Here is a 27,498-nt window from a genome sequence, read left to right as displayed (position 1 = left end):
TGGGGGTCTGTAGCTGCTTAGGTGCCTGAGATACAGGCTTCTAAGCAGCATGCCCCCTGCTCCTATACTTAACATTGTTAAGTTAACATTGTTAAGTATATATAAAATTGCGCAGTGACGTCATCACGTTATTGCGCGTGACGTCACCACGCAAAACGGGAAGCCCTGGTGATGCCTGTCACTCTACAGGCACGATCGCCGGGGTAGGAGCGGGTGGGAGCCCCCAGATCTCCCTCAAGGTGGGAGAGTGCTAGTGACGGCTCTGAGCCGTCATTAGCACCAGAGTGGGAAACTGTGTGATGGCTCAGAGACATCATTAGCACTCAAAGGGTTAAGTTTAGAATTTAGTGGAACATTATTCAGTTTAGTTTCTTTTTAGTTTAACATTAAATTTCAAAACTACATATGGGATAATGTCAAACTACAATTCGAAAAGCTTTCCAGAAAATAAACATATTTGAAACCACCACCCTCATAAAATCTGACATTTAATTCATTACAATTTATACTTATGTAGCCATTTACGGACCCAACAACTACTGAACTCATGTTTAGCGAATCACAAAGCCTTCTCAGAACAAAATGTATTTATATAACATGGACATCACAAAGCTTTAATAAAACAGAAAACAGCATCAGAACACAAACAAAATGTTGGTTTTACGCATAGTTCATGCATAACAATGCGCTTTAAAGCATATGTTGTTGGCATTCCCAACTGGGCAACAAATAATATTTTTTTTCTGTGCATGCTAGGAGCAGAAGTTTTTTAGGATTAAAAAAAATAAATAATTATAATAATCATAATAAAAATATCTTTAATATTAATAATAATAATAATAATAATAATAATAATAATAATAATAAAAAACAGAATAAAAAAATAAACAGAATAAAAATGTTATAGTGACCATTCCTGGAAACTTACTCAGAGTCTTTGTTCCATACCCGTCGTCACCTAATCCGGGGATGTCCTGCACAGCAGTCCCCAGAGAGTGAGCAATGAAAGAGGAAGAACAGCCACAGAAGAGGAAGGAAGAGGTCAGTGGAGTTGAAATGGATACTACTATGACAGACCGTGATAAAATAAAGTCTGGATCCCAGCTTTACATTGAAAATAAGTTTTAAATTTGATAGAAATCTAAGTAAAAACATTCAGAAACATTACTGTTTGCAATAATTGTGACCATGAAGCAAATCTAGCTGCAGAACAAGACTGAAATATACTTTTTTTTCTGGGGGATTTTAAACGTAAGGGGGTAGATTTATCAAGGGACGGATGCTGAAAACTAACCATGAAGTTTCAGGTCCGCCTGAAACTTAAGTTAAGAAGCTGCGGTCGCAAGACCGCTGCTCCTTGGACAGCAATCATCCCGATTGGATACGATTAGGATGATTGACACCCCCTGCTAGCGGCCGATTGGCCGTGAATGTGCAGGGGGCGGCATTGCACAAGCATTTCACCAGAAATACTTGTGCAATGATAAATGCATATGCTGTTGGCATTTATCGATGTACGCCCGACATTTAATAAATCTACCCCAAGGTATTAACTTTGGTGGAAGACACTGCACTATATGTTACATTAATTTGTTATACTATTTTTATATAAAGGTTAAGAGCTGGACAACTGGAAGACTAAGGGTCACATGTGGCCCTTAGATGCTTCATCTGTGGCACAGGAACAGGACAGAAAGTTCAGTTTTTTAGAAAATTCGGACTATTTTAAACCGCAAAAAAATACACATAATACTCATTCTCCATTTCCAACAGAACATATTCATAGATGTCCAGACCAAAACAGTTGCCGTCAAATACAAAAGCTCTATATATAATATATGAAAATATTTTACATTCCCTCTGCATAAGGCAGCTTTGGCGTCAGTTCGGAGTTTGAGCATTAAAGAGATCTCTGGTGCCATTATAGTTGAAAGTTAGAAGATGTAATTTTAAAACTAGCAGCCATGTAATGCTATGTGTTTAACCTGTACAACTGGGTTAAACACATAGTTAAAGTAATATTATTACAATGCAGTTCTTTAGTAAAATGGTAGTGCTAAATAATATCAATGACCATTTCAAGCAACTCTCTAGCTCACCAAATACACTTCAATCAGTTCCAAGCAAGTGCATTTGTTGCAATTGAATGTGTATGCATGCAATCTACTGTTCTGGGAGTGAGCATGTGCAATGGAGAAAATGAAAGGGTCATTTAAAGGGACATAAAAGTCAAAATAAAACTTTCATGATTCAGACAGAGCATGTCATTTTAAACATCTTTCCGTTTTCTTCTAGTACCTAATTTGCTTCATTCTCTTGGCATCCCTTGTTGCAAAGCATATTTCAGGAGCAGCAATGCACTACTGGGAGCTACAATACTGCTGATTGGTGGCTGCAAGTATGCCTCTTATCATAAGCTCACTAGATGTGCTCAGCTAGCTCCCAGTAATACATTGCTGCTGAACAAAGGATACCAAAAGAATGAAACAAATGTGTTAATAGAAGTAAATAAGAAAATAGTTTTAAACTGTATGGTATATCTAAATCATGAAAAATTTGGGTTTCATATCCCTTTAATCTATTTAAACGTACCATTATATTTAAAACAAGTGTTTACTTTAAAAAACTTGTTTTATCATTATTTTTATACACAGCAATATTTGTACCAACATTAGAGTATTTTATTTGAGGGTTTGGCGGTTTACATGGCTTGGCGAAGTGAATTGCATGAACTGAGGGGAGATATGAAAGCAGTTTGTTATTTAAATATAGATTTTAAAACTGGGCCTTTTTGCTTAGACAGGGAAGTATATTGCAAAAATTCTCATACATTGTTGGTTTATTTAAAAATAAAACATCACATGTAATAATAATGATATAATCTCTTAAATTTGCTTAAGAGCTTTGAAGGGAAACAACAGTATGAACCTCCCAAGCTTCCTCCTTTGTTTATTGTCACAGCAGAGGGGAAGTATATTTGATTGATGGAAACTGATCCTTGACAAATACTTAACAGATTGTACTTATTTAATTCTGGGTGTGGTCCAAGATGGGGCGCTAGAGTCTTTTTATATATATATATATATATATATATATATATATATATATATATATATATATATATATATATATATATATATATATATATATATATATATATATATATATATAACATATGTCTAGAATTTGTTGAAAGGATGTTTGGGGAGACATATCCTGATCTGACTTAATCAACTAGCAATAATGTCCTTATTCCAAGAACTAATGGCAAAGGGACGTTGCACACTAGATTTTTTGTAGACAATCCATTTATATAGCCTGGGAGTGTTTTTGTAAAAATCTATAGTTTTGCTTATTTTTAATTAACATTGTACTGATTTTAAGACACCTAATCAAGCTCCAATGGTTTAGATGTATACAGACTCCTGGTTGTGTAATGGGTCTTTTTATATGTTCCTGTTTCCGCAGCCCCTTTCAGTGAGTGGGCCAATCTCTCCTCATCAACAGTGCTAAACTGGGAGCTTCTAAGTAAGTTTTTAAAAGGTTTTATACTGAATTCTATATCAGTATCTGTGCATATTCTTCTTTATAATAGTGCAGTTATATGAAAATTTGTGTATACTGTCCCTTTAACTAAAAAAAAAAGCATTGATAGTCTCCACTGGAAAGTATAGCACAATAAGATAGATAGTTTTTCTTCCATAAAATATTGCTTTTAAGATATAAATAAAACATTGAGAATTTTATTATGTATAAAAATTCATAAACAGAGTTTATGTAGCAGAGAAGAAATAGTTTCAGGTAATAAGCTGTGGGCTTGGTGAGGTAGTTGCAGATCTATTTATCAAAATGTAGCAGTGCTGTCATAGGGTGTGATAAATGAAACGGTTCACTAAAATAGGCGGCAGCACAGAAGCAGCAGTTATTAAATAAACTACTGAAAACAATTCTAAGAAAACGTGAGTGTGTTCTGGAAAAGTGGCGTTCATGGAAGTAAGCTTTATTGTAAGCAGATAATTTACAAAAGGGACACAAAAGAAGAGTTTTTTGTAATATTTGTTGCTTGTTTCATATGGGAAAAATAAGCCGGACTGTTGCACAGGGTTTTTTAAACATTAAAGGGACACTAAGGATGAACTTTTAGATCTTCCTAATTAATTGTGTGTTCCTTTAAGTGTTCCTTCATCACTATCACTTAATATCAAAGCTGCCTTTAAGTACATAAAGGGACGTGAAAGTAGAAATTATACTTTCTTTTTTCAGATGTTTAGATATAAATGCATTATCGAACATTGCCAAGCGTGGCCAACTGTTTCAGATCACCTTACATGAAGGTGTTCAACATTACAGCTGGGCTAGTAGGCTTACTTGTTAAAGGGGTTCATGGGGATGACAAAAGAAAAAGAGGTACTGAGGTATGAAAAAGGTTAGCATACATTATATGTATCCCTGAACAGTAAAGTCTTTAAGGAGTGATTGAAGCTAGTGGAGAGTCTTGTGAAGTGAGGCAGCAAGTTCCATAAGATAAAGGCCATTCTGGAGAAGTCCTATGAAGAGGTAACAAGAAAGGAGGAGAGAAGGTGGTCAACAGAATGAAGTAGACATGTGGGAGAATATCTGGAGAGGGCAGTGTTATCGATGTCCTTGAATGTTAGGGTCAGGATTTTATATTTCATTTTGGAGACTAGAGGAAGCCAGTGAAGGAATTGGCAAAGGTGCAGCAAATGAGGAGCAAGGTTTAATGAACATCAGCCTAGAAGAGGCATTCATTATTGATTGTAGAGGTTATAGTCAATAGCTAGGGAGACCAGAGAGGGTGGAGTTGCGATAATCAAAGCAGGAAATGATGAGAAAGAGGATTAAAAATGTTTTTTTGTGTGCGAGGAAGTGGCAAATTTGAGAGATGTTTTTAAGGTGGAAATGGCAGGAATTGACCAAAGACTGTATGTGAGGAGTGAATGAAAAATCTTAGTCAAGTGTAATCCCAAAACATCAGGCATGAGAGGTTGGAGTAACAATGTTATTATGAAAAGTCTTAGAAAGTTGGGGGCAGGTCAAGACTTTGGAAGAAAGGGGGAAATATGGAGCTCAGTTTTACAGAGATTTAGCTTGTTGTAGTGTGAGGACAATCAGGATGAAATATTAGAAAGAAAGTTAGTGATATGAGATAGCATGGAAGGGGATTATTTGGGAGCAGAGATGTAGATTTGGTTGTTATCAGCATAAAAATAATTATGAAACCTTTGGCAATTGAGATAGGAACCTGAAGATAAAGTATAAATTTCAATAGAAAACCCTTGCTGGGTGGAAGGGGAATCTGAGCATGTGCTGCAAGACTGCATACAAAAGCTAAGGGGAGTTAAGTGTAAGCTGGAAAATGCACAATAGTAAGTCTAAGTAGAGGGTAGGGCATCTTCAGATTGTCTGTACCAGCTGCTGAGCAGGAAAAGGTAACAGTCTGAGCTGAGATGCAATTGGTTGGGGGTTTCTGGAAAAACTTTGGTAGGTAAAATTTACCTAGTTTAAGGCCGCTTTGACATCAGGAGTTGTGATCAAGGAACAATTAAAGGCACCACAATTCATTAGAAAAAAATAAAAGTGTATGCTTACTGTTGCTTTAGCTATAGGTAGCTGATGAGCATTATTTAAACCCTTGACTAACAATAAACCCTTCACTAACAAAGAGAGCTTCAACTGCACAATTTACTGTAATTTTATTTGCTTGGTCAATGGGTTACATAGGGGCCGATTTATCAAGGGCCAAATGGCCCCTGATGCCCCTGTTTCCGCGCAAACCTTCAGGCTCACCAGAAGCAGCAGTTATGAAGCAGCGGTCTTAAGACCGCTACTCCTTAACTGTCCCACTGCCTCTGAGGCTGCGGACATCAATCCGCCCAATCGCATATGATCGGGTTCATTGACACTGCCTGCTAGCGGCCAATTGGCCGTGAATCTGCAGGGGGCGGCATTGCACAAGCAGTTCACCAGAACTGCTTGTGCAATGTTAAATGCCGACAGCGTATGCTGTCGGCATTCAGCGATGTCTGGCGGATATGCTACAGCGTATCATGTCCGCCAGACAATGATAATTCAGCCCCACTGACTCAAACCAGGCGCAGCTATAAACCATAAATCTGCGGAGCAAAAAGTTGACAATACTAAATAGGAATGGTGAATGGGGTACTGTGTATTCTGTATCAAGAAAGCTATATTTGTTTCACATAATCTATTAGGCTTCCTCAAACTTAATAAGTGACTGCTTAAATTAAACTTGTTCAAGGATAATCATTAAGCACTTTCCCCACCCCTGTCATATTCATACTGGCTGATACAGTAAAACATGCAGCATCAAACATGGCTGTCTCTGTAGCAGTTTATGAGAAAGGTCTAAGGCTACGACAATATAGTTGAACAAGCTGAACTTTGTTTTTTGGCTCATATTGACATAAAATCATACTAATGGGTGTTTAAAATGAATTAATTAAAGGGCCATGTTGTCTTCCTCTGCTCCAGATTTCATTTATCCTCAAATCACCACACTACAAATACAATGACTCTGTCTTCTCTTCCCCCTCCTTCTGTAAATCATTTTCTCCTTTAGATTATAAGATTGAGAGCCCTTCAAACTGTAGCTCACTTTATATTAAAGTGCATCTACTACTGACTGTGTGGAAAACATCAATGACTGTTTTAAGGAACTTTTTGTATTGTTTGTGAAATGTATGTAACATACTTGTCATTGTAGCGCTAGTTGTTTGTACCTTAATGAATGTAATTTATCTCTGTATAGTGCTGCGTAAATAAATGTTAATAATAATAACACTTCTAATATGTAAATAGAAAAAGCACATATGCACAAATGGATCTAAATACAAATTTGGCAAAAAAAAGAAAGACTGGACAACTAATTGGGATCTCTGCAATAATATTTAGTGCTTGGATGGTGATAGCACAGAAAAAGTCCTGTATTTACTACAGCACAAACGTTAACATTGAAAATGGGTGAGAAATGCTTTTGTAAGAACAACATAATTCACTGATGGAGAAGAAAACTGTTTTAAAGGAAATTGTCTTCATTTATCAAGGGAACATTTGAAAGTTTAACATCCATGAATCATCTGAGTTTGCTACTCTCCCGCCTGCTGTGATTTTCCAAAGTCATTTTTTTTTGTCTCTGTATAAGAAACTCTTGTAATTCACAAGATTTTTTAATCAAAATTCTGATTTTGTTTTGTAAAACAAACAAACATATTTAATATATATCAGGTCAGCTAGTGTTTCCATAGTCTTTATTGTATGACTTTTGGTGAATAAAATATAATAGGAGATGATTGATAAAACTGAACTGAATATAAAATTTTTTTGAAGTGTACCTTATTGTTACCAACAGTAAATTCTGTCTTACTAGTTAGTATTGTCTAATATCTTTAGCTGTTCAATTCCATAATACAAAAGTCTGACTATGAAAAGACAACAAAAGCAAAGTCAGTGTTCACCACAAGTCTGGAGTGCCAGACAAGATTCTCTACTTGAATTCTGCTTTTATTTCTTTTGAAATTCATTTTAGCTTTGAGAAAGTTTGTGTATAGATGAAGAATTCAGTTTTTTTTATAAATCCATATGAATTTCTTACAAGATTTAAAAAGGAAAATGGCTTCAGTTGTATTGATGTCAATGAAAAGATGTCCCACTGCTTCTTTATAAAAGTTTAATGTTGGCGTATACTAAGAAAAAGAAAACCTAGCCAGAGATGTATTTAAGTTTACCAAAGGCCAAGGCTCTATTGGGCCTTTCTTCCTTAGAGTCTCTTCCTTTAGTTTTGTCTCTAGTAGAGATGATTGGAAATATGAGCACATTTAATAAAAAAAACTAAATTTTGGCTGTTTTTTTCTAAATTAATGTTATATTTGTTTTTTGCAAAAATAAGTTAGTTTTCCCTTTATTGAATGTGATACTTGAATATACTTGAATATTTAATTAACATTCAAATGTTGATTCTTCCAGTCTTTCACCCTAGCCCCTCACCTTGTCTTACAACTAGATTAGTTCTTCATAGTAGCACAAGTCCTTATCTTTTTCAATTTATAGTCACTAGAAAAACACAGCTATTATTTATTAATTCAAAGTCATGACAAATAACTTTAACATTCAAATTACATAGATTGATCTAGCCATTGGATCCAGACTGTATTCAAGCACTGGTCACAGTAGCAATGCCTAACCTGCCTGCCAGCACTGTATGCCTAGATGTGTGAGAGGGTGGGGGAGGGAACGTGTCATGCGTGCCACCCATATGTTTTGTGCAACACGTGACATTATCTCCAAGTATCTACTTACGTTCCGGGTCACTTGTATCTTGCTCACTCTGCTCCTTGTTCTTGTAGAATGGAAATTTTCGTGAAAAGATGAGGTTCTTTTTACGCTTGTCATTGAATGACTGTGAAGGAGAAAAGGCATGGGGCAAAAAACAGGGACGTCTAATTGTTGTCACACTCATGCTGACAAAACTAGTCTGTAAACGTGGATAGAACTACAGTGACTGAAACATTTTCCAATAAAATAGTTTAAAAAAATAAATAAATAATGTAAATTTTTAAGATCCTTCTGCTGTTGTTTTCATATTTTCATGATATGTTGTTTTAAATAAGAAAATATTTTAGGGACACCAAGTACAATTTACAAAAGAAATATATATATATATATATATATATATATATATACGGTATATATATATATATATATATATATATGTGTATACAAGAGTAGATACAGCGCCTATATATCCATTTAAAATATGGGTGGTATATGGGAATATGAATGAGAACTAGAGCTAATTATTAAAAAAATAATAGCAATTAAAAGAATATTAAAAAAGATAGATTTTTAGAATCAATTATACTTGAAGAATGATGAATAGATTATGAAACAGTGTTCATATGAGTCTTTAGACAATATATAGTCCGTAGTAAATCTTCATAAGCAGTTGATATCAGTAAATAGATGGTATGTAATACCCTTACCAGATATTACCTCAATCTGATGAGGTAAGTATGCCGCACTGGGGGTATATACAGATGGTAGAATCTTCTCCTTGTATTTAGATGTGGTGCCTCTTGGGTTTTCGTAAGCCTCCTGGAGTATGCAGGGATATGTTTCTGGTTGTAGATAAATCCCTTGTACTTCCTTTGTGTTGGTAGTTAGCCTCTTGGAGTACCTTTTCTGTCTTGGTATACACTTTCTCCAGCGTAAAGATACCCAGGGAGACAAGAAAGGATATATAGTGTAATACAGTTTATTTACAATTTAGGCATAAAAATATGATTCACATAGCACTCACATTTGGCATCCTCAGATTATATGAGGTATGTATAAGGCATATAGGACTCTAGTGGGTCCTTCCACATATGGCTATGAGATACAGGTGCCCCAATCTAGGTATAAGACTTCGTAGTGAAGTATTATGTAGCTGTTGCTGTTTCCCAAATGAGGTAATATGGTATAGTACACTTGTCTCAAAAAGTATATGCCAGCAGACTGGCTACAAGGAGTGATACTGGTATTAAAAAACGATTTAAATAAAACACATTTAAAATTAAGTACATAAGAAATAAGTAGTTAGTATCCCTGACGCGTTTCAAAGGTTTGTGTAGATAAATCCTTCTTCTTCAGAGGGTTGAGTAAGGAGCTGGGCCGTTATCGCTATTTGTACGCTTCGGGCGGCGGCACGCCCTCTGAGTACGTGACGTCATGCGTGCCAGCGTTGCGGAACGTGAATATCACGTTTGTATTAGGCATAGTGTCTCTGCTCTAAAGCTTGTTCATTGGTTACCTATTGCTGCATGGTTGATTGGATCAGTGCAGCCTAGGCTCATGGGATATGTAGTTCTATAGTTGCTGCCCATAGTTAGCTACGATCTCTGGAGGTATAGACAAAATGTAGCACTCGCAACAGTATATTGTGTACATATTGTAAAGTGTGACCTTGAAATAATGCTTACATACATTTTTAATACCTCACCTATAGAGATGTAAGTTGGTTAGACTTAGCAGAGGCCTGTTTGATATGTAGTTTACTAGGGAGTATCCTTCTATAAATATATCTCCACTCTAGAGAGCAGTCTCATAGAGTTAGTGGCTAGATGTAATCGAAGTATTGATGGAACCTGGACATGTCATAATGTGTACTCTAAAATTGATATTCATACTGGGCAATCCCATGAAGTATTTTTGTATTTTACAATTCCTGGATATATAGTGATTAATGCATCCTTAGTGTATTTTCTTAGTAAGATTAGTATGCATAAATGACATTGCATATTGGTTTCTTACTAATAATTCTTTTTGTGAAAAGTTTTTCTATATATTCGAAGCACCCTTAAGCTGTTAAGTTAAGCTTGAGCTTTATTATGGAACATGAGTTGTATACTATATATCTTAGTTAGGATGTAGAGCTCTATATAGTTTTCTGTATTTTTAGAATGTGAGACCTCTTTTATGTAATTTATAGTTGAGGTTCAGTTGGTTATTGGGCCTATATTGGAAGGCCAGATAATGTTTTATTTTAAAGATATATATTCTATATTGATATATGGTACACAAGTGTTCCTTAGTATTGGGTGTATATTATATATTATGCAGGAAGGTATTGTACCTGGTAGATAGATATATATATATGTGATCAGAGTGAAACTAATCTTTATTATTCAGCTAGATATATGTGTATTCCTTATACTGTATTTTTTACCTATCATTAGGTCTCAAGAATATTAGTCTTTGTTTTTCTGCAGTTATATATTTGTAATATCTTATTCTTTGTTGATGAATAATATAAAGAATATAGTACTGCACTGTAGTAAGCTTAGTGGGGTCTGGTTAGATATGGAGTAGTATAGATACAATTTATAGGTTGATCAGAGGTTTTAATATATTTGAGAGGCTTGGATTCTACTGGATTAAGAAGGCTGCAATATCTATATCCTTATTTAGACCTTTGGGGGTCATAGAGTCTAGTTTATGTATCCATTCTGAATGGACTATTCAGAATGGATACATATATAGAACTACATATCCCATGAGCCTAGGCTGCACTGATCCAATCAACCATGCAGCAATAGGTAACCAATGAACAAGCTTTAGAGCAGAGACACTATGCCTAATACAAACGTGATATTCACGTTCCGCAACGCTGGCACGCATAACGTCACGTACGCAGAGGGCGTGCCGCCGCCCGAAGCGTACAAATAGCGATAACGGCCCAGCTCCTTACTCAACCCTCTGAAGAAGAAGGATTTATCTACACAAACCTTTGAAACGCGTCAGGGATACTAACTACTTATTTCTTATGTACTTAATTTTAAATGTGTTTTATTTAAATCGTTTTTTAATACCAGTATCACTCCTTGTAGCCAGTCTGCTGGCATATACTTTTTGAGACAAGTGTACTATACCATATTACCTCATTTGGGAAACAGCAACAGCTACATAATACTTCACTACGAAGTCTTATACCTAGATTGGGGCACCTGTATCTCATAGCCATATGTGGAAGGACCCACTAGAGTCCTATATGCCTTATACATACCTCATATAATCTGAGGATGCCAAATGTGAGTGCTATGTGAATCATATTTTTATGCCTAAATTGTAAATAAACTGTATTACACTATATATCCTTTCTTGTCTCCCTGGGTATCTTTACGCTGGAGAAAGTGTATACCAAGACAGAAAAGGTACTCCAAGAGGCTAACTACCAACACAAAGGAAGTACAAGGGATTTATCTACAACCAGAAACATATCCCTGCATACTCCAGGAGGCTTACGAAAACCCAAGAGGCACCACATCTAAATACAAGGAGAAGATTCTACCATCTGTATATACCCCCAGTGCGGCATACTTACCTCATCAGATTGAGGTAATATCTGGTAAGGGTATTACATACCATCTACTTACTGATATCAACTGCTTATGAAGATTTACTACGGACTATATATTGTCTAAAGACTCATATGAACACTGTTTCATAATCTATTCATCATTCTTCAAGTATAATTGATTCTAAAAATCTATCTTTTTTAATATTCTTTTAATTGCTATTATTTTTTTAATAATTAGCTCTAGTTCTCATTCATATTCCCATATACCACCCATATTTTAAATGGATATATAGGCGCTGTATCTACTCTTGTATACACATTTTTCACTTACTGACTGGGACTTCACATCTCAACCAGTACTTGTCTTATATAGCTGCCACTATACCATACACAATACAGACTAGCGCCAACTATAGAGTACCACTTGTGTCTACCCAGTATACTGAGTGAACACATTTTACTTTCTTCTCTATATATATATATATATATATATATATATTTATATTGTGTATGATATGACTGGCAGGCAGTTTTCTCTGACCCTATTATTGATAGGATATTAAATCTTGCTATTTTCTTTCAAACTAATGATATGATTCTACTGTTGACATTTTGCATTATCTGACATCCCTAAATTAATCCCTCAATTATTTTAAATATATGCGATCACAGATACTGGATTTGAAACAGTACTTTTGAAAACAAAATAAATTATTATTCAATCCAAATATTTAAAATTGAAAAATCATAAAACTAGATTTTATATTTTTCATATCAGATACAGCTAATATATTTTAGGAACATTATGCCAGTTTACCAAACAGTATAAATTATGTGCAATTATTAGTTTTCATTTAAATTTGAATTTGTCTGTTTAAGACATGACAAAAATCAAAGTACAATTCTGCAAAAAAATGTTTAAACTGAGCTGGTAAATTATACTATTAAAATTGTATTTCTAAAGTAAAATACCGGCAGTTGGTTCCTATTAGCTAGAAATTATTAACACAAACTGCTATCCTATAGATATATTAACAACATTTAAATAAAATAAAAATATATATATTTAAAAATATTTTTTTAATAAAATATATAAAACATCATAAAATATTAAGTATTTGTAATATAAAAACTGTACATAAAGAAATGCATTTTTTAAAAATGACCTATATTGAATTTTAAAAGTATGCCTTTTTCTATGTGTATATTGACTCTTAGGCAGAATAATTAGGTATTTTAAGTGCAAAGATTATAATATTTTACAAGCATTTTCATTAAATATTTGAATTTAATGATTGGATAGGTATTTTCAAGGTAACACTACCACTGCCATTAAATAATAACTGCCATTTGAGTCATAACCCTGCTGTAGTGGCGATTTTATTAAAAGTATTAGCTGTTGCTTCTATTTTCTCTTATGTTTGTTTTTGTTACAATATAGCCCTTCCATGAACTGAGTATTACTTTTAAGCAAGGTATATTAATTTGCTGATTTAAAGTGATGGTAACTTTCAGAGTTTAAGAATGTTGCAATGAAAAATATATTAGTATACAAGCAAAACTACATAATTTTTTTTTTTACTAAAAGTGTATGTATACAGTATATATATATATATATATATATATATATATATATATATATATATATACATTATAATAAAAGATTTATAATCCTACTTGGTGTCTTCTTTCCCTCCATCCTCCCTTCATTTCCTCTTTTGGCTGGGCTGTGACATAGAAAGCAATCACACCCACTCTTTACATAAGCCTCCAAAGGGCTTTCAAAGGGCTGGACTTCAAGAGTGTCATATGACACACACAATGATTGGATGTTCATTGGAATTGTCATTAAAAAAAATTAATCCCAGTGGGCCGGCATAACATTGTAATAGAAGCACTACTATAAGCACCGATTTAACCCTTTTCATGGATAGTTTAAAAAAAAAAATACATATATGGCATATATGGCATTTGATTAGCTAAAGTTTACCATCACTTTAACTGTAGTGACAGAAGCCTTTGTGGAAAGTATGTGAAAGATTGCACACAATTGTTAAATAATACATTGCTGTTAAATTGTTTATTTTAATTACATGTTTTCGGACGCCTGTTAAAAGGAAATGGAAGCCAACAGAATAGCCACAGGTATTATATTACAAGGTGTTATGCTGGCCTTTTTTATTTTTTTAAACATATAGGGCCAGATTACAAGTGAAGGGCTAATTAAAGGGACAACGAACCCAATTTTTTTCATTCATGATTCAGATAGAGCATGCTATTTTAGGCAACTTTCTAATTTACTCCTATTATAATTTTTTTTCATTCTCTTGCTATCTTTATCTGAAAAGCAAGAATGTAAGTTTAGAAGCCGGCCCATTTTTTGTTCACAACAAGGTTTGTTCTTGCCGATTGGTGGCTAAATGTCAACCACCATTAAACAAGTGCTGTCCAGAGTTTTGAACCTACTCCTTAGCTTAGATGCCTTCTTTTTCAAATAAAGATAACAAGAGAATGAAAAAAAAATTGATAATTGGAGTAAATTAGAAAGTTGCTTAAAATTCCATGCTCTATCTGAAGTATGAAAGAAAAAATTTGGGTTTAGTATCCCTTTAACGCTCCCGTTCAAGCACAAAAAGCAGACGAGCGCAAAAAGGCGAACTTAGAATATTGCTGCGCGTTAACACCTTACTCTCACGCAAACTTGATCGCATATTCTCATGTGCGCTAATGAGACGTGAAAATATGAATATTTCACATTCAAATGTTCTTCACGTAGAAGAATATGTTCTATTTCTTCATAAATTCATATTAATACATATATCTGATCTTTTTGGTAAAATATATATCTATACCTATACCTATTGTTAATAGAAAGAGAAAATCAAGTAATGGCGCACAGCTGATTGCTATTGATCAATAAATTGAAGTATTGTAAATATCAATGTATTGCTGATTGATATGTCATACAAATAAAAGTAAAAATAAAGTACATATGTCCATAAAATTGGTTTTGAGCTCAAGTTATTTCTTATGCTTCAACAGTTTTTATCCTTCTAGGGTAAGTAAGCTGTGCTTACCAGAAAGTACCTCAATCCTATGAGGTAAGGTGTCAGCCTTTTTTGGGGGTTTACAGATGGTTCTTGGACTCTTGTCGAGATGAAAAAAACTTTTCTTTTCTTTTGAATTGTGTAGTCTTGCAATTTCTGCAGTATGCCTTTAATGGAAATCCTGGACTCTCTTGTGAGGATGTTACAGCTGGATGTAACATACATAGTAACATAGTAGATAAGGTTGAAAAAAAGACTGAAGTCCATCGAGTTCAACCTATACAAATCTAAAATACTTACAAAAAGCTCCAGTTAAGCTTAAATAACCCCATTAAAATGTGACCCATTTAATACTAGCAATCATATCCATGAATTTTGTTAGTATACAGAAACTTATCCAGACTATTTTTAAATGTATCTATGGTATTGGCATTCACTACCTCCTTTGGTAATGAGTTCCACAATTTTATTGCTCTCACAGTGAAAAAACGTTTCCGTTGCAGGAGATTAAATCTCCTTTCCTCCAACCTTAAATTATGACCTCTTGTCAGAAACAATTTTCTTGGAATAAACAGAGCTTCTGCCATCTCTGTATATGGGCCTTGAATATATTTATATAAAGTAATCATGTCACCTCTCAAGCGCCTTTTTTCTAAAGAAAACAGACCCAGTTTGGCTAGCCTCTCCTCATAGGTTAATTTCTCCAATCCCCTTATTAGCTTTGTGGCCCTTCTCTGAACTTTTTCTAGTTCTGCAATATCTTTTTTAGCAATTGGTCCCCAGAACTGCACTCCAAACTCAAGGTGAGGTCTTACCAGGGCTTTATATAATGACAGAATTATGCTTTCCTCCCTTGAATCAATACCTCTTTTAATACATGCTAGTATCTTATTAGCCTTTGAAGCCGCTGCCCTGCATTGTGCACCCATCTTTAGCTTGTTATCTATTACTACTCCCAAATCCCTTTCCTCCTGTGTTTGGCTAAGTCTTGTCCCATTTAAAAAATACGTAGCCTGCTTATTTTTACTTCCAAAATGTAGAACCTTGCATTTTTCCGTATTAAATCTCATTTTCCATTCACTTGCCCATAGTTCTAATTTTAGCAAATCCCTTTGTAAAGACAGTTCGTCCTGCTCTGACCTTATGACCTTACTTAACTTAGTATCATCTGCAAAAATAGAGATGTCGCTATTTAATCCTTGCTCCAAGTCATTTATAAAAATATTAAAAAGAACAGGGCCCAGTACTGATCCCTGGGGGACGCCACTGATTACCTTTGTCCAATCTGAGTATGATCCATTTACTACTACTCGTTGCTCCCTATCTTTTATCCAGTTATTTATCCATGAGCTAACATTTTCAGCTATTCCCAGTCCCTTAATTTTGTGCATTAATCTCTCATGTGGCACTGTATCAAATGCCTTTGCAAAATCTAAGTATATCACATCCACTGATTCCCCTTTATCTATATTTTGACTTACTTCCTCGTAGAATCTAATCAGATTAGTTTGACATGATCTATTTCTCCTAAAGCCATGCTGATTAGAACTCATAATCTTGTTTACACGAATATGCTCATCAATATAATCCCTTATAATCCCTTCAAATATCTTCCCCACTATTGATGTCAGACTAACTGGTCTATAGCTTCCTGGATCATCCCTGCTTCCCTTTTTGAAGAGTGGCACCACATCAGCTTTACGCCAATCCTGGGGTACCATGCCTGAGGATAATGAGTCTTGAAAAATTAAGAGTAAAGGTTTGTCTATAACAGTGCTAAGTTCCCTCAACACCCTTGGGTGTATTCCATCTGGGCCTGGAGTTTTATTTACCTTAATATTTTCCAGTTTTTTCCTGATATCCTCTAAACAAAACCCAGTTAGTGGTATGGACTGGCATGTTCTATTATGTTCAAAAGTATCATTCAATGGTTCTTCTCTTGTGTATACTGAAGAAAAAAACTGGTTTAGTACCTCAGCCTTCTCCCTGTCATTATTTATCATGCTACCCTCCACACATTTTAATGTACCTATATTATCCTTCTTAGATTTTTTGCTATTTATGTACTTAAAGAACCTTTTAGGGTTAGACTTAGAATCCTTAGCAATTAATTTTTCATTTTCAATTTTGGCTAATTTGATTGCTTTTTTGCATGCTTTGTTACATTCCTTATAAATATTGTATGCTGAGTCTGTACTATTTTCTTTTAATAATTTAAATGCCCTACGTTTTTTCCTAATTTCTCTTAACACATTTTTATTTAGCCATAATGGCTTTGTTTTTTTATTTTTACTTTTATAACCATATGGTATGTGTTGATATGTATATTTATTTAACACATTTTTAAATATTATCCATTTATTCTCTGTATTTTTATTAGAAAATACATTGTCCCAATTTATATTATTTAATGATTTCCTTAAATCGTTGAATTTTGCTTTCTTGAAATTAAAAGTCTTAGTTAAGCCTTTAAAACACTGCATTTGACAAACAGTAATGGAGACTCCTGGACTCTTTTCTTTTCTTTTCCTTATGGTGGTAAGGATCTTTATCTTGTATCAGATCATTCCATGGATCATAAAGGAGAAATAAAAGACAAATACATAGCGTAATACAGTTAAGATAAAAATGGTGTTTATTTTACACGATCAGTTATGCTTACATTTGTCAACCTCAATCATTTATGAGGTAAGATAAAGGCACATAGAATATCTTTGTTTTCTTATTCCTTGTAGTTGATGACATATGTTTTCTTATTCCTTGTAGTTGATGACACTGTGTGTCTGGTTAAAGGCCGTTTTTTAAAAAACTTATATATAGCCCATAAAAATGGGGTACTTTATATGCTGTCAATTGTGTGACTCTGAGTATATATGGTCACAATATGTCCGATATAAATTAATAGGCAAGGTGGTAGGTGTTGTGGCTAATTGTTACTGATAAAATATAGCCTGGATGCAATTCAGTCAGAGTTGTAAATGCATATTATACTTTACCACCTTGCTGAAGTGCTAGTTGAAAGTTTTTCTGTGAAATTATTTTCTTTTGGATCAGAAAATGCCGTATTGGAACTTAGAAGTCCGCCCGCTTTCTTCAAATTCTTACGCGTTTCGAAGTGATACAACACTTCTTCGTCAGAGAATAGAAAGTGTAATGGGCTATGAACGGCTTGTCAGTATTTAAAGGATAGAAATTGGGCGCGTTTTTTTTTTCCCCTCCTTCTAGTTCCAATACGGCTGATTTGCGTGTGACGTCAAGCGTAATGACGTTTGTCTCAATGTTGTCATGGAAACGCCTGGGAGAGGAAGCGGTAGTTACTGGGTCCTAATTTCTCCCATATTCGTAATGATATGACTATTAATTAGTCCGATATTTCTATAACATATTTTCTTGTTAAAAACAAAGAAAGTGTTATAAAAATAAATTCTTTGTCTCTTACATTATTAGGTGTAAAGTTTGGTATGACAGTTAAGCTGATTTTTATAGCGTCCATGTCATTATTGCCTAATTCTTCAATAAATGAAACGAGTGGCAAAATAAATGAAAGAGGGAAGATGAAGGAACAACCATTACCTTATATATATTTCATTATTTATGTATATATATTTATGTCACTTTTTTCTAGTGTATTTCTAGATTTTTAACAATGTTTGTAATGTTTTATGCGTACCTATTTTTGACTAAACCTATATGTACCTAAGTAGATACCTAGGTTTTTGTCTAGTGGTAGATACTTTGGAGTGTTTCTGGGATTATTAGATGAATTATTGTTATGTCCCTTTCTTTAGGAAAACCGATGTATACTTTGTGAAAGAATATGTTTATTTTGTCCTTACATGATGTAACAAGTTTTTTTGTACATTATAGGAAGGCTGCTAGATCTATGTCCTCATTCAGGCCCATTGGGCTCATGGTTCCCATGTAGTGGATCCAAAAAGTCTCTCTTTGGCGTAATTTTAGGAATCTATTTCCACCTCTTCGTGGGATTTGTATTTGTTCCAGTATTGTACCTCTAAGGAATTTTGTATCTTTATTGTGTTTCTTTTTACAAAATTCCTTAGAGGTACAATACTGGAACAAATACAAATCCCACGAAGAGGTGGAAATAGATTCCTAAAATTACGCCAAAGAGAGACTTTTTGGATCCACTACATGGGAACCATGAGCCCAATGGGCCTGAATGAGGACATAGATCTAGCAGCCTTCCTATAATGTACAAAAAAACTTGTTACATCATGTAAGGACAAAATAAACATATTCTTTCACAAAGTATACATCGGTTTTCCTAAAGAAAGGGACATAACAATAATTCATCTAATAATCCCAGAAACACTCCAAAGTATCTACCACTAGACAAAAACCTAGGTATCTACTTAGGTACATATAGGTTTAGTCAAAAATAGGTACGCATAAAACATTACAAACATTGTTAAAAATCTAGAAATACACTAGAAAAAAGTGACATAAATATATATACATAAATAATGAAATATATATAAGGTAATGGTTGTTCCTTCATCTTCCCTCTTTCATTTATTTTGCCACTCATTTCATTTATTGAAGAATTAGGCAATAATGACATGGACGCTATAAAAATCAGCTTAACTGTCATACCAAACTTTACACCTAATAATGTAAGAGACAAAGAATTTATTTTTATAACACTTTCTTTGTTTTTAACAAGAAAATATGTTATAGAAATATCGGACTAATTAATAGTCATATCATTACGAATATGGGAGAAATTAGGACCCAGTAACTACCGCTTCCTCTCCCAGGCGTTTCCATGACAACATTGAGACAAACGTCATTACGCTTGACGTCACACGCAAATCAGCCGTATTGGAACTAGAAGGAGGGGAAAAAAAAAACGCGCCCAATTTCTATCCTTTAAATACTGACAAGCCGTTCATAGCCCATTACACTTTCTATTCTCTGACGAAGAAGTGTTGTATCACTTCGAAACGCGTAAGAATTTGAAGAAAGCGGGCGGACTTCTAAGTTCCAATACGGCATTTTCTGATCCAAAAGAAAATAATTTCACAGAAAAACTTTCAACTAGCACTTCAGCAAGGTGGTAAAGTATAATATGCATTTACAACTCTGACTGAATTGCATCCAGGCTATATTTTATCAGTAACAATTAGCCACAACACCTACCACCTTGCCTATTAATTTATATCGGACATATTGTGACCATATATACTCAGAGTCACACAATTGACAGCATATAAAGTACCCCATTTTTATGGGCTATATATAAGTTTTTTAAAAAACGGCCTTTAACCAGACACACAGTGTCATCAACTACAAGGAATAAGAAAACATATGTCATCAACTACAAGGAATAAGAAAACAAAGATATTCTATGTGCCTTTATCTTACCTCATAAATGATTGAGGTTGACAAATGTAAGCATAACTGATCGTGTAAAATAAACACCATTTTTATCTTAACTGTATTACGCTATGTATTTGTCTTTTATTTCTCCTTTATGATCCATGGAATGATCTGATACAAGATAAAGATCCTTACCACCATAAGGAAAAGAAAAGAAAAGAGTCCAGGAGTCTCCATTACTGTTTGTCAAATTACATCCAGCTGTAACATCCTCACAAGAGAGTCCAGGATTTCCATTAAAGGCATACTGCAGAAATTGCAAGACTACACAATTCAAAAGAAAAGAAAAGTTTTTTTCATCTCGACAAGAGTCCAAGAACCATCTGTAAACCCCCAAAAAAGGCTGACACCTTACCTCATAGGATTGAGGTACTTTCTGGTAAGCACATCTTACTTACCCTAGAAGGATAAAAACTGTTGAAGCATAAGAAATAACTTGAGCTCAAAACCAATTTTATGGACATATGTACTTTATTTTTACTTTTATTTGTATGACATATCAATCAGCAATACATTGATATTTACAATACTTCAATTTATTGATCAATAGCAATCAGCTGTGCGCCATTACTTGATTTTCTCTTTCTATTAACAATTAACTACAGTGACAAGGGTACACTGCATCATAGGCAGCATGTGAACACTTAACAGTAACCAACACAGAAATCAAATTAAAAAATAAGAAGTGTTATAGTTTTTAGCGCTGGTGCCCCCTCTTGACTTTAAAATACCTATACCTATACCTATATATATATATATATATATATATATATATATATATATATATATATATATAAAATATATATATATATATATATATATATATATATATATATATATATATATCTCAAAATAACAAGAGTATTGCATTGAGCAATGATACTTTTTTTTTATTGGACTAACTATACATTTATAAGTTGACAAGCTTTCGGAAGAGTTCCTTCCTTTATCAAGTCTGAAGCATACTTGATAAAGGAAGGAACTCTTCCGAAAGCTTGTCAACTTATAAATGTATAGTTAGTCCAATAAAAAAAAAGTATCATTGCTCAATGCAATACTCTTGTTATTTTGATATCTAAATCTCTAGACTAACACGGCTACTTCAATCAACGTGTATATATATATATATATACATACACACATGATTATAAATAGGTATATATATATGTATATATATATATATGAATATCTATATAATGCTATGTGCAAAACACTGGAATGTGAACTATTTACTGTAAATAAACAGTTACATTATTTATTAAATATTAATATTAGTATTGCATAAATATGCTTTCAATTGTTGTCATCTACTTAACTGCCAAGTGCTCCAATGCACTTATTTATATATATATGTATATATATGTTTATATGTATTTATGTGTTTATATGTATTTATGTGTTTATATGTATGTATATGTCTGTAAATACATACATACACATATTAATACATAAATATATATGTATAAATATATAGACATATATTATATACACATACATATACATCTTGAGACAAGTATATGTATGTATCTCAATGTTAAAGCCCTTTTACTGGCCTTTCTTTTGAAATATGAGATCTCATATCTTTGAGCCCTTATAACTTTTCTATGCAAATTTTTAGATAGATAGTGTTATTATGAGTGTAACTGTACTTTGTATTGTATTTGTGATTTGTTTTGTGACACTTTTTAGGTTTGCGAAACAGTTAACCAGAGCTCTGAAGTTGCGGTAATCATTCTAGCGTAAATTGCAATTGTGCTCAAGTGATCGTGTTTACTTTCAACTTATAATACGAGCTATAAGCCTGACGAGTTCAAACACGTGCAATACATTTGCACTCCACTTGTAGTCTTGCCTTAATTGGTAGCGTATACACTTTCCCTGTGCATGTGCAAATGTACTGGTGATTGGTAAGTACGCACCATGCATACAGATCTGGGAAGCTTACACTTTATCAGGGAGAATTTTGGGTAGAGCTGCAGGTAGCATTTGGGTAGAGCTATGATAGATAGGTCAGGGATGTGGGAATTCATGGAGGTTGGGTTGTGTGTGGGTGAGGTCAGGCCATGCTGTGGGCAGAGTCTAAGAAACAAGGATATTTAAAAGATGAGGAAAATTATGAGGGGAATAGAAGGGAAGTACTCCCAAACTGTGACAATGTCACAGAGAATAATTACCAATCAGTAGAGAATGTCACATGCAAGTGGTGCCAATCACATCGTTAAAAAATGCCAGTGCAACTGCTTCATATCAGCTAGTGTTTGACAGTAGACATGTGCACGGCTAAAAAATTTGGTTCGTTTTCGGTTCGGATCGATTCAGACTTTTCGAATTTCGGTTTGGATCGAATCGGATTTGGCAAAATTTGAATAAATTCGTTTCGGATTTATTCGGATCCGAATAAATTCGTTTCGGATTTATTCGGATTCGGCTGAATTCGGTTCTATTCGGTTCCGAAATTCGGTATGTTTTAGTACACTAAGTCACTAACACCCATAAACTACCTATGAACCACTAAACCGAGGCCCCCCCACATCGCAAACCCTATAATAACATTATTTAACCCCTAATCTGCCGATCGGATATCGCCGCAACCTACATTATAACTATTAACCCCTAATCTGCTGTCCCTAACATAGCCGACCCCTACATTATAGTTATTAACCCCTAATCTGCCCCCCCCCCCCAACGTCGCCGCAATCTAACTACAAGTATTAACTCCTAATCTGCCGACCCAATATCGCCGCCTACCTACATTATAGATATTAACCCCAAATCTGCTGTCCCTAACACCGCCGACCCCTACATTATAGTTATTAACCCCTAATCTGCCCCCCCCAACGTCGCCGCAATCTAACTACAAGTATTAACCCCTAATCTGCCGACCCGATATTGCCGCCTACATTATAGCTATTAACCCCTAATCTGCTGTCCCTAATACCGCCGACCCCTACATTATAGTTATTAACCCCTAATCTGCCCCCCCCAATGTTGCCGCAATCTAACTACAAGTATTAACCCCTAATCTGCCAACCGCAAATCTCCGCCACTATAATAAATGTATTAACCCCTAAACTGCCGCACTCCCGCCTCGCAAACACTATAATACATTTTATTAAACCCTAATCTGACCTCCCTAACATCGCCGCCACCTACCTACAATTATTAACCCCTAACCTCACGCCTGCACCGTCACCACTACTATAATAAGGTTATTATCCCCTAAACCTAAGTCTAACCCTAACACTTACACCCCCTAACTTAAATATAATTTAAATAAAACGAAATAAATTTACTATAGTTAAATAAATGAATTCTATTTAAAACTAAATACTTACCTGTAAAATAAACCCTAATATAGCTACAATATAACTAATAGTTACATTGTAGCTATTTTAGCATTTATATTTATTTTACAGACAACTTTGTATTTATTTTAACTAGGTACAATAGTTATTAAATAGTTAATAACTATTTAATAACTACCTAGCTAAAATAAATACAAATTGACCTGTAAAATAAATCCTAACCTAAGTTACAATTACACCTAACACTACACTATCATTAAATTAATTAAATAAATGAATCCTATTTAAAACTAAATACTTACCTGCAAAATAAACCCTAATATAGCTGCAATATAACTAATAGTTACATTGTAGCTATTTTAGCATTTATATTTATTTTACAAGCAACTTTGTATTTATTTTAACTAGGTACAATAGCTATTAAATAGTTATTGACTAATTAATAGCTACCTAGTTAAAATAATTACAAAATTACCTGTAAAATAAATCCTAACCTAAGTTACAATTAAACCTAACACTACACTATCATGAAATAAATTAAATAAATTAACTACAAGTACCTACAATTAAATACAATGAAATAAACTAAACTAAAGTACAAAAAACAAACACTAAATTACAAAAAATAAAAAAAATTACAAGAATTTTAAACTAATTACACCTAATCTAAGCCCCCTAATAAAATAACAAAGCCCCCCAAAATAAAAAAATGCCCTACCCTATACTAAATTACAAAAGTTAACAGCTCTATTACCTTACCAGCCCTTAAAAGGGCCTTTTGCGGGGGCATGCCCCAAAGAAAACAGCTCTTTTGCCTGTAAAAAAAAAACACAATACCCCCCCCCCACATTACAACCCACCACCCACATACCCCTACTCTAACCCAAACCCCCCTTAAATAAACCTAACACTACCCCCTGAAGATCTCCCTACCTTGAGTCGTGTTCACCCAGCCGGGCCGAAGTCTTCATCCGATGGGGCAGAAGAGGACATCCAGACCGGCAGAAGTCTTCATCCAAGCGGGGCAAGAAGAGGTCTTCCATCCATCAGAAAAGTACCAAAAAACAAACAAACACTAAATTACCAAAAATAATAAAATATTACAATAATTTTAAACTAATTACACCTAATCTAAGCCCCCTACTAGCTATTAATATAGCTACAACTAATAGTTACATTGTAGCTATTTTAGGATTTATATTTATTTTACAGGCAACTTTGTATTTATTTTAACTAGGTACAATAGTTATTAAATAGTTGATAACTATTTAATAACTACCTAGCTAAAATAAATACAAATTTACCTGTAAAATAAATCCTAACCTAAGTTACAATTACACCTAACACTACACTATCATTAAATTAATTAAATAAATGAATCCTATTTAAAACTAAATACTTACCTGTAAAATAAACCCTAATATAGCTACAATATAACTAATAGTTACATTGTAGCTATTTTAGGATTTATATTTATTTTACAGGCAACTTTGTATTTATTTTAACTAGGTACAATAGCTATTAAATAGATATTTACTGTTTAATAGCTACCTAGTTAAAATAATTACAAAATTACCTGTAAAATAAATCCTAACCTAAGTTACAATTAAACCTAACACTACACTATCATGAAATAAATTAAATAAATTAACTACAAGTACCTACAATTAAATACAATGAAATAAACTAAACTAAAGTACAAAAAAACAAACACTAAATTACAAAAAATAAAAAAAATTACAAGAATTTTAAACTAATTACACCTAATCTAAGCCCCCTAATAAAATAACAAAGCCCTCAAAATAAAAAAATGCCCTACCCTATACTAAATTACAAAAGTTAACAGCTCTATTACCTTACCAGCCCTTAAAAGGGCCTTTTGCGGGGGCATGCCCCAAAGAAAACAGCTCTTTTGCCTGTAAAAAAAAAACACAATACCCCCCCACATTACAACCCACCACCCACATACCCCTACTCTAATCCAAACCCCCTTAAATAAACCTAACACTACCCCCCTGAAGATCTCCCTACCGTGTCTTCACCCAGCGGGCCGAAGTCTTCATCCGATGGGGCAGAAGAGGACAACCAGACCGGCAGAAGTCTTCATCCAAGCGGGGCAAGAAGAGGTCTTCCATCCATCAGAAGTCTTGATCCAGGCGGCATCTTCTCTGTTCATCCATCCGGAGCGGAGCGGCAGCATCCTGAAGACATCTGACGCGGAGCATCCTCTTCTTTCTTGATCCGACGACTAAATGACTGTACCTTTAAGTGATGTCATCCAAGATGGCGTCCCTTGAATTCCGATTGGCTGATAGGATTCTATCAGCCAATCGGAATTAAGGTAGGAAAAATCTGATTGGCTGATTCAATCAACCAATCAGATTCAAGTTCAATCCGATTGGCTGATCCAATCAGCCAATCAGATTGACCTCGCATTCTATCTTAATTCCGATTGGCTGATAGAATCCTATCAGCCAATCGGAATTCAAGGGACGCCATCTTGGATGACGTCACTTAAAGGTACAGTCATTTAGTCGTCGGATCAAGAAAGAAGAGGATGCTCCGCGTCAGATGTCTTCAGGATGCTGCCGCTCCGCTCCGGATGGATGAACAGAGAAGATGCCGCCTGGATCAAGACTTCTGATGGATGGAAGACCTCTTCTTGCCCCGCTTGGATGAAGACTTCTGCCGGTCTGGATGTCCTCTTCTGCCCCATCGGATGAAGACTTCGGCCCGCTGGGTGAAGACACGGTAGGGAGATCTTCAGGGGGGTAGTGTTAGGTTTAATTAAGGGGGTTTGGGTTAGAGTAGGGGTATGTGGGTGGTGGGTTGTAATGTGGGGGGGGGTATTGTGTTTTTTTTTTACAGGCAAAAGAGCTGTTTTCTTTGGGGCATGCCCCCGCAAAAGGCCCTTTTAAGGGCTGGTAAGGTAATAGAGCTGTTAACTTTTGTAATTTAGTATAGGGTAGGGCATTTTTTTTTATTTTGGGGGGCTTTGTTATTTTATTAGGGGGCTTAGATTAGGTGTAATTAGTTTAAAATTCTTGTAATTTTTTTATTTTTTGTAATTTAGTGTTTGTTTTTTGTATTTTAGTTTAGTTTATTTCATTGTATTTAATTGTAGGTACTTGTAGTTAATTTATTTAATTTATTTCATGATAGTGTAGTGTTAGGTTTAATTGTAACTTAGGTTGGGATTTATTTTACAGGTAATTTTGTAATTATTTTAACTAGGTAGCTATTAAACAGTAAATATCTATTTAATAGCTATTGTACCTAGTTAAAATAAATACTAAGTTGCCTGTAAAATAAATATAAATCCTAAAATAGCTACAATGTAACTATTAGTTATATTGTAGCTATATTAGGGTTTATTTTACAGGTAAGTATTTAGTTTTAAATAGGATTCATTTATTTAATTAATTTAATGATAGTGTAGTGTTAGGTGTAATTGTAACTTAGGTTAGGATTTATTTTACAGGTCAATTTGTATTTATTTTAGCTAGGTAGTTATTAAATAGTTATTAACTATTTAATAACTATTGTACCTAGTTAAAATAAATACAAAGTTGCCTGTAAAATAAATATAAATCCTAAAATAGCTACAATGTAACTATTAGTTGTAGCTATATTAATAGCTAGTAGGGGGCTTAGATTAGGTGTAATTAGTTTAAAATTATTGTAATATTTTATTATTTTTGGTAATTTAGTGTTTGTTTGTTTTTTGGTACTTTTCTGATGGATGGAAGACATCTTCTTGCCCCGCTTGGATGAAGACTTCTGCCGGTCTGGATGTCCTCTTCTGCCCCATCGGATGAAGACTTCAGCCCGGCTGGGTGAACACAACTCAAGGTAGGGAGATCTTCAGGGG

General features: G+C 34.3%; 1 protein-coding gene across 1 annotated transcript in view; it reads right to left on the bottom strand.

Annotated features, from left to right (window-relative positions):
* The window catches only part of DLG2 (discs large MAGUK scaffold protein 2), a 2,066,337-nt gene that overhangs the window by 121,586 nt on the left and 1,917,253 nt on the right, over nucleotides 1–27,498 (bottom strand). The window contains 1 exon segment of the mRNA XM_053708663.1: nucleotides 8,338–8,437. Coding sequence (XP_053564638.1) covers nucleotides 8,338–8,437 — 100 coding nt within the window.

Source organism: Bombina bombina, chromosome 3, assembly GCF_027579735.1.
Source record: "Bombina bombina isolate aBomBom1 chromosome 3, aBomBom1.pri, whole genome shotgun sequence".
Classification (NCBI taxonomy): Eukaryota; Metazoa; Chordata; class Amphibia; order Anura; family Bombinatoridae; genus Bombina; species Bombina bombina.
The sequence above is the reverse complement of the archived record's forward strand: the minus strand, read 5'-3'. Positions and strand labels throughout refer to the sequence as shown.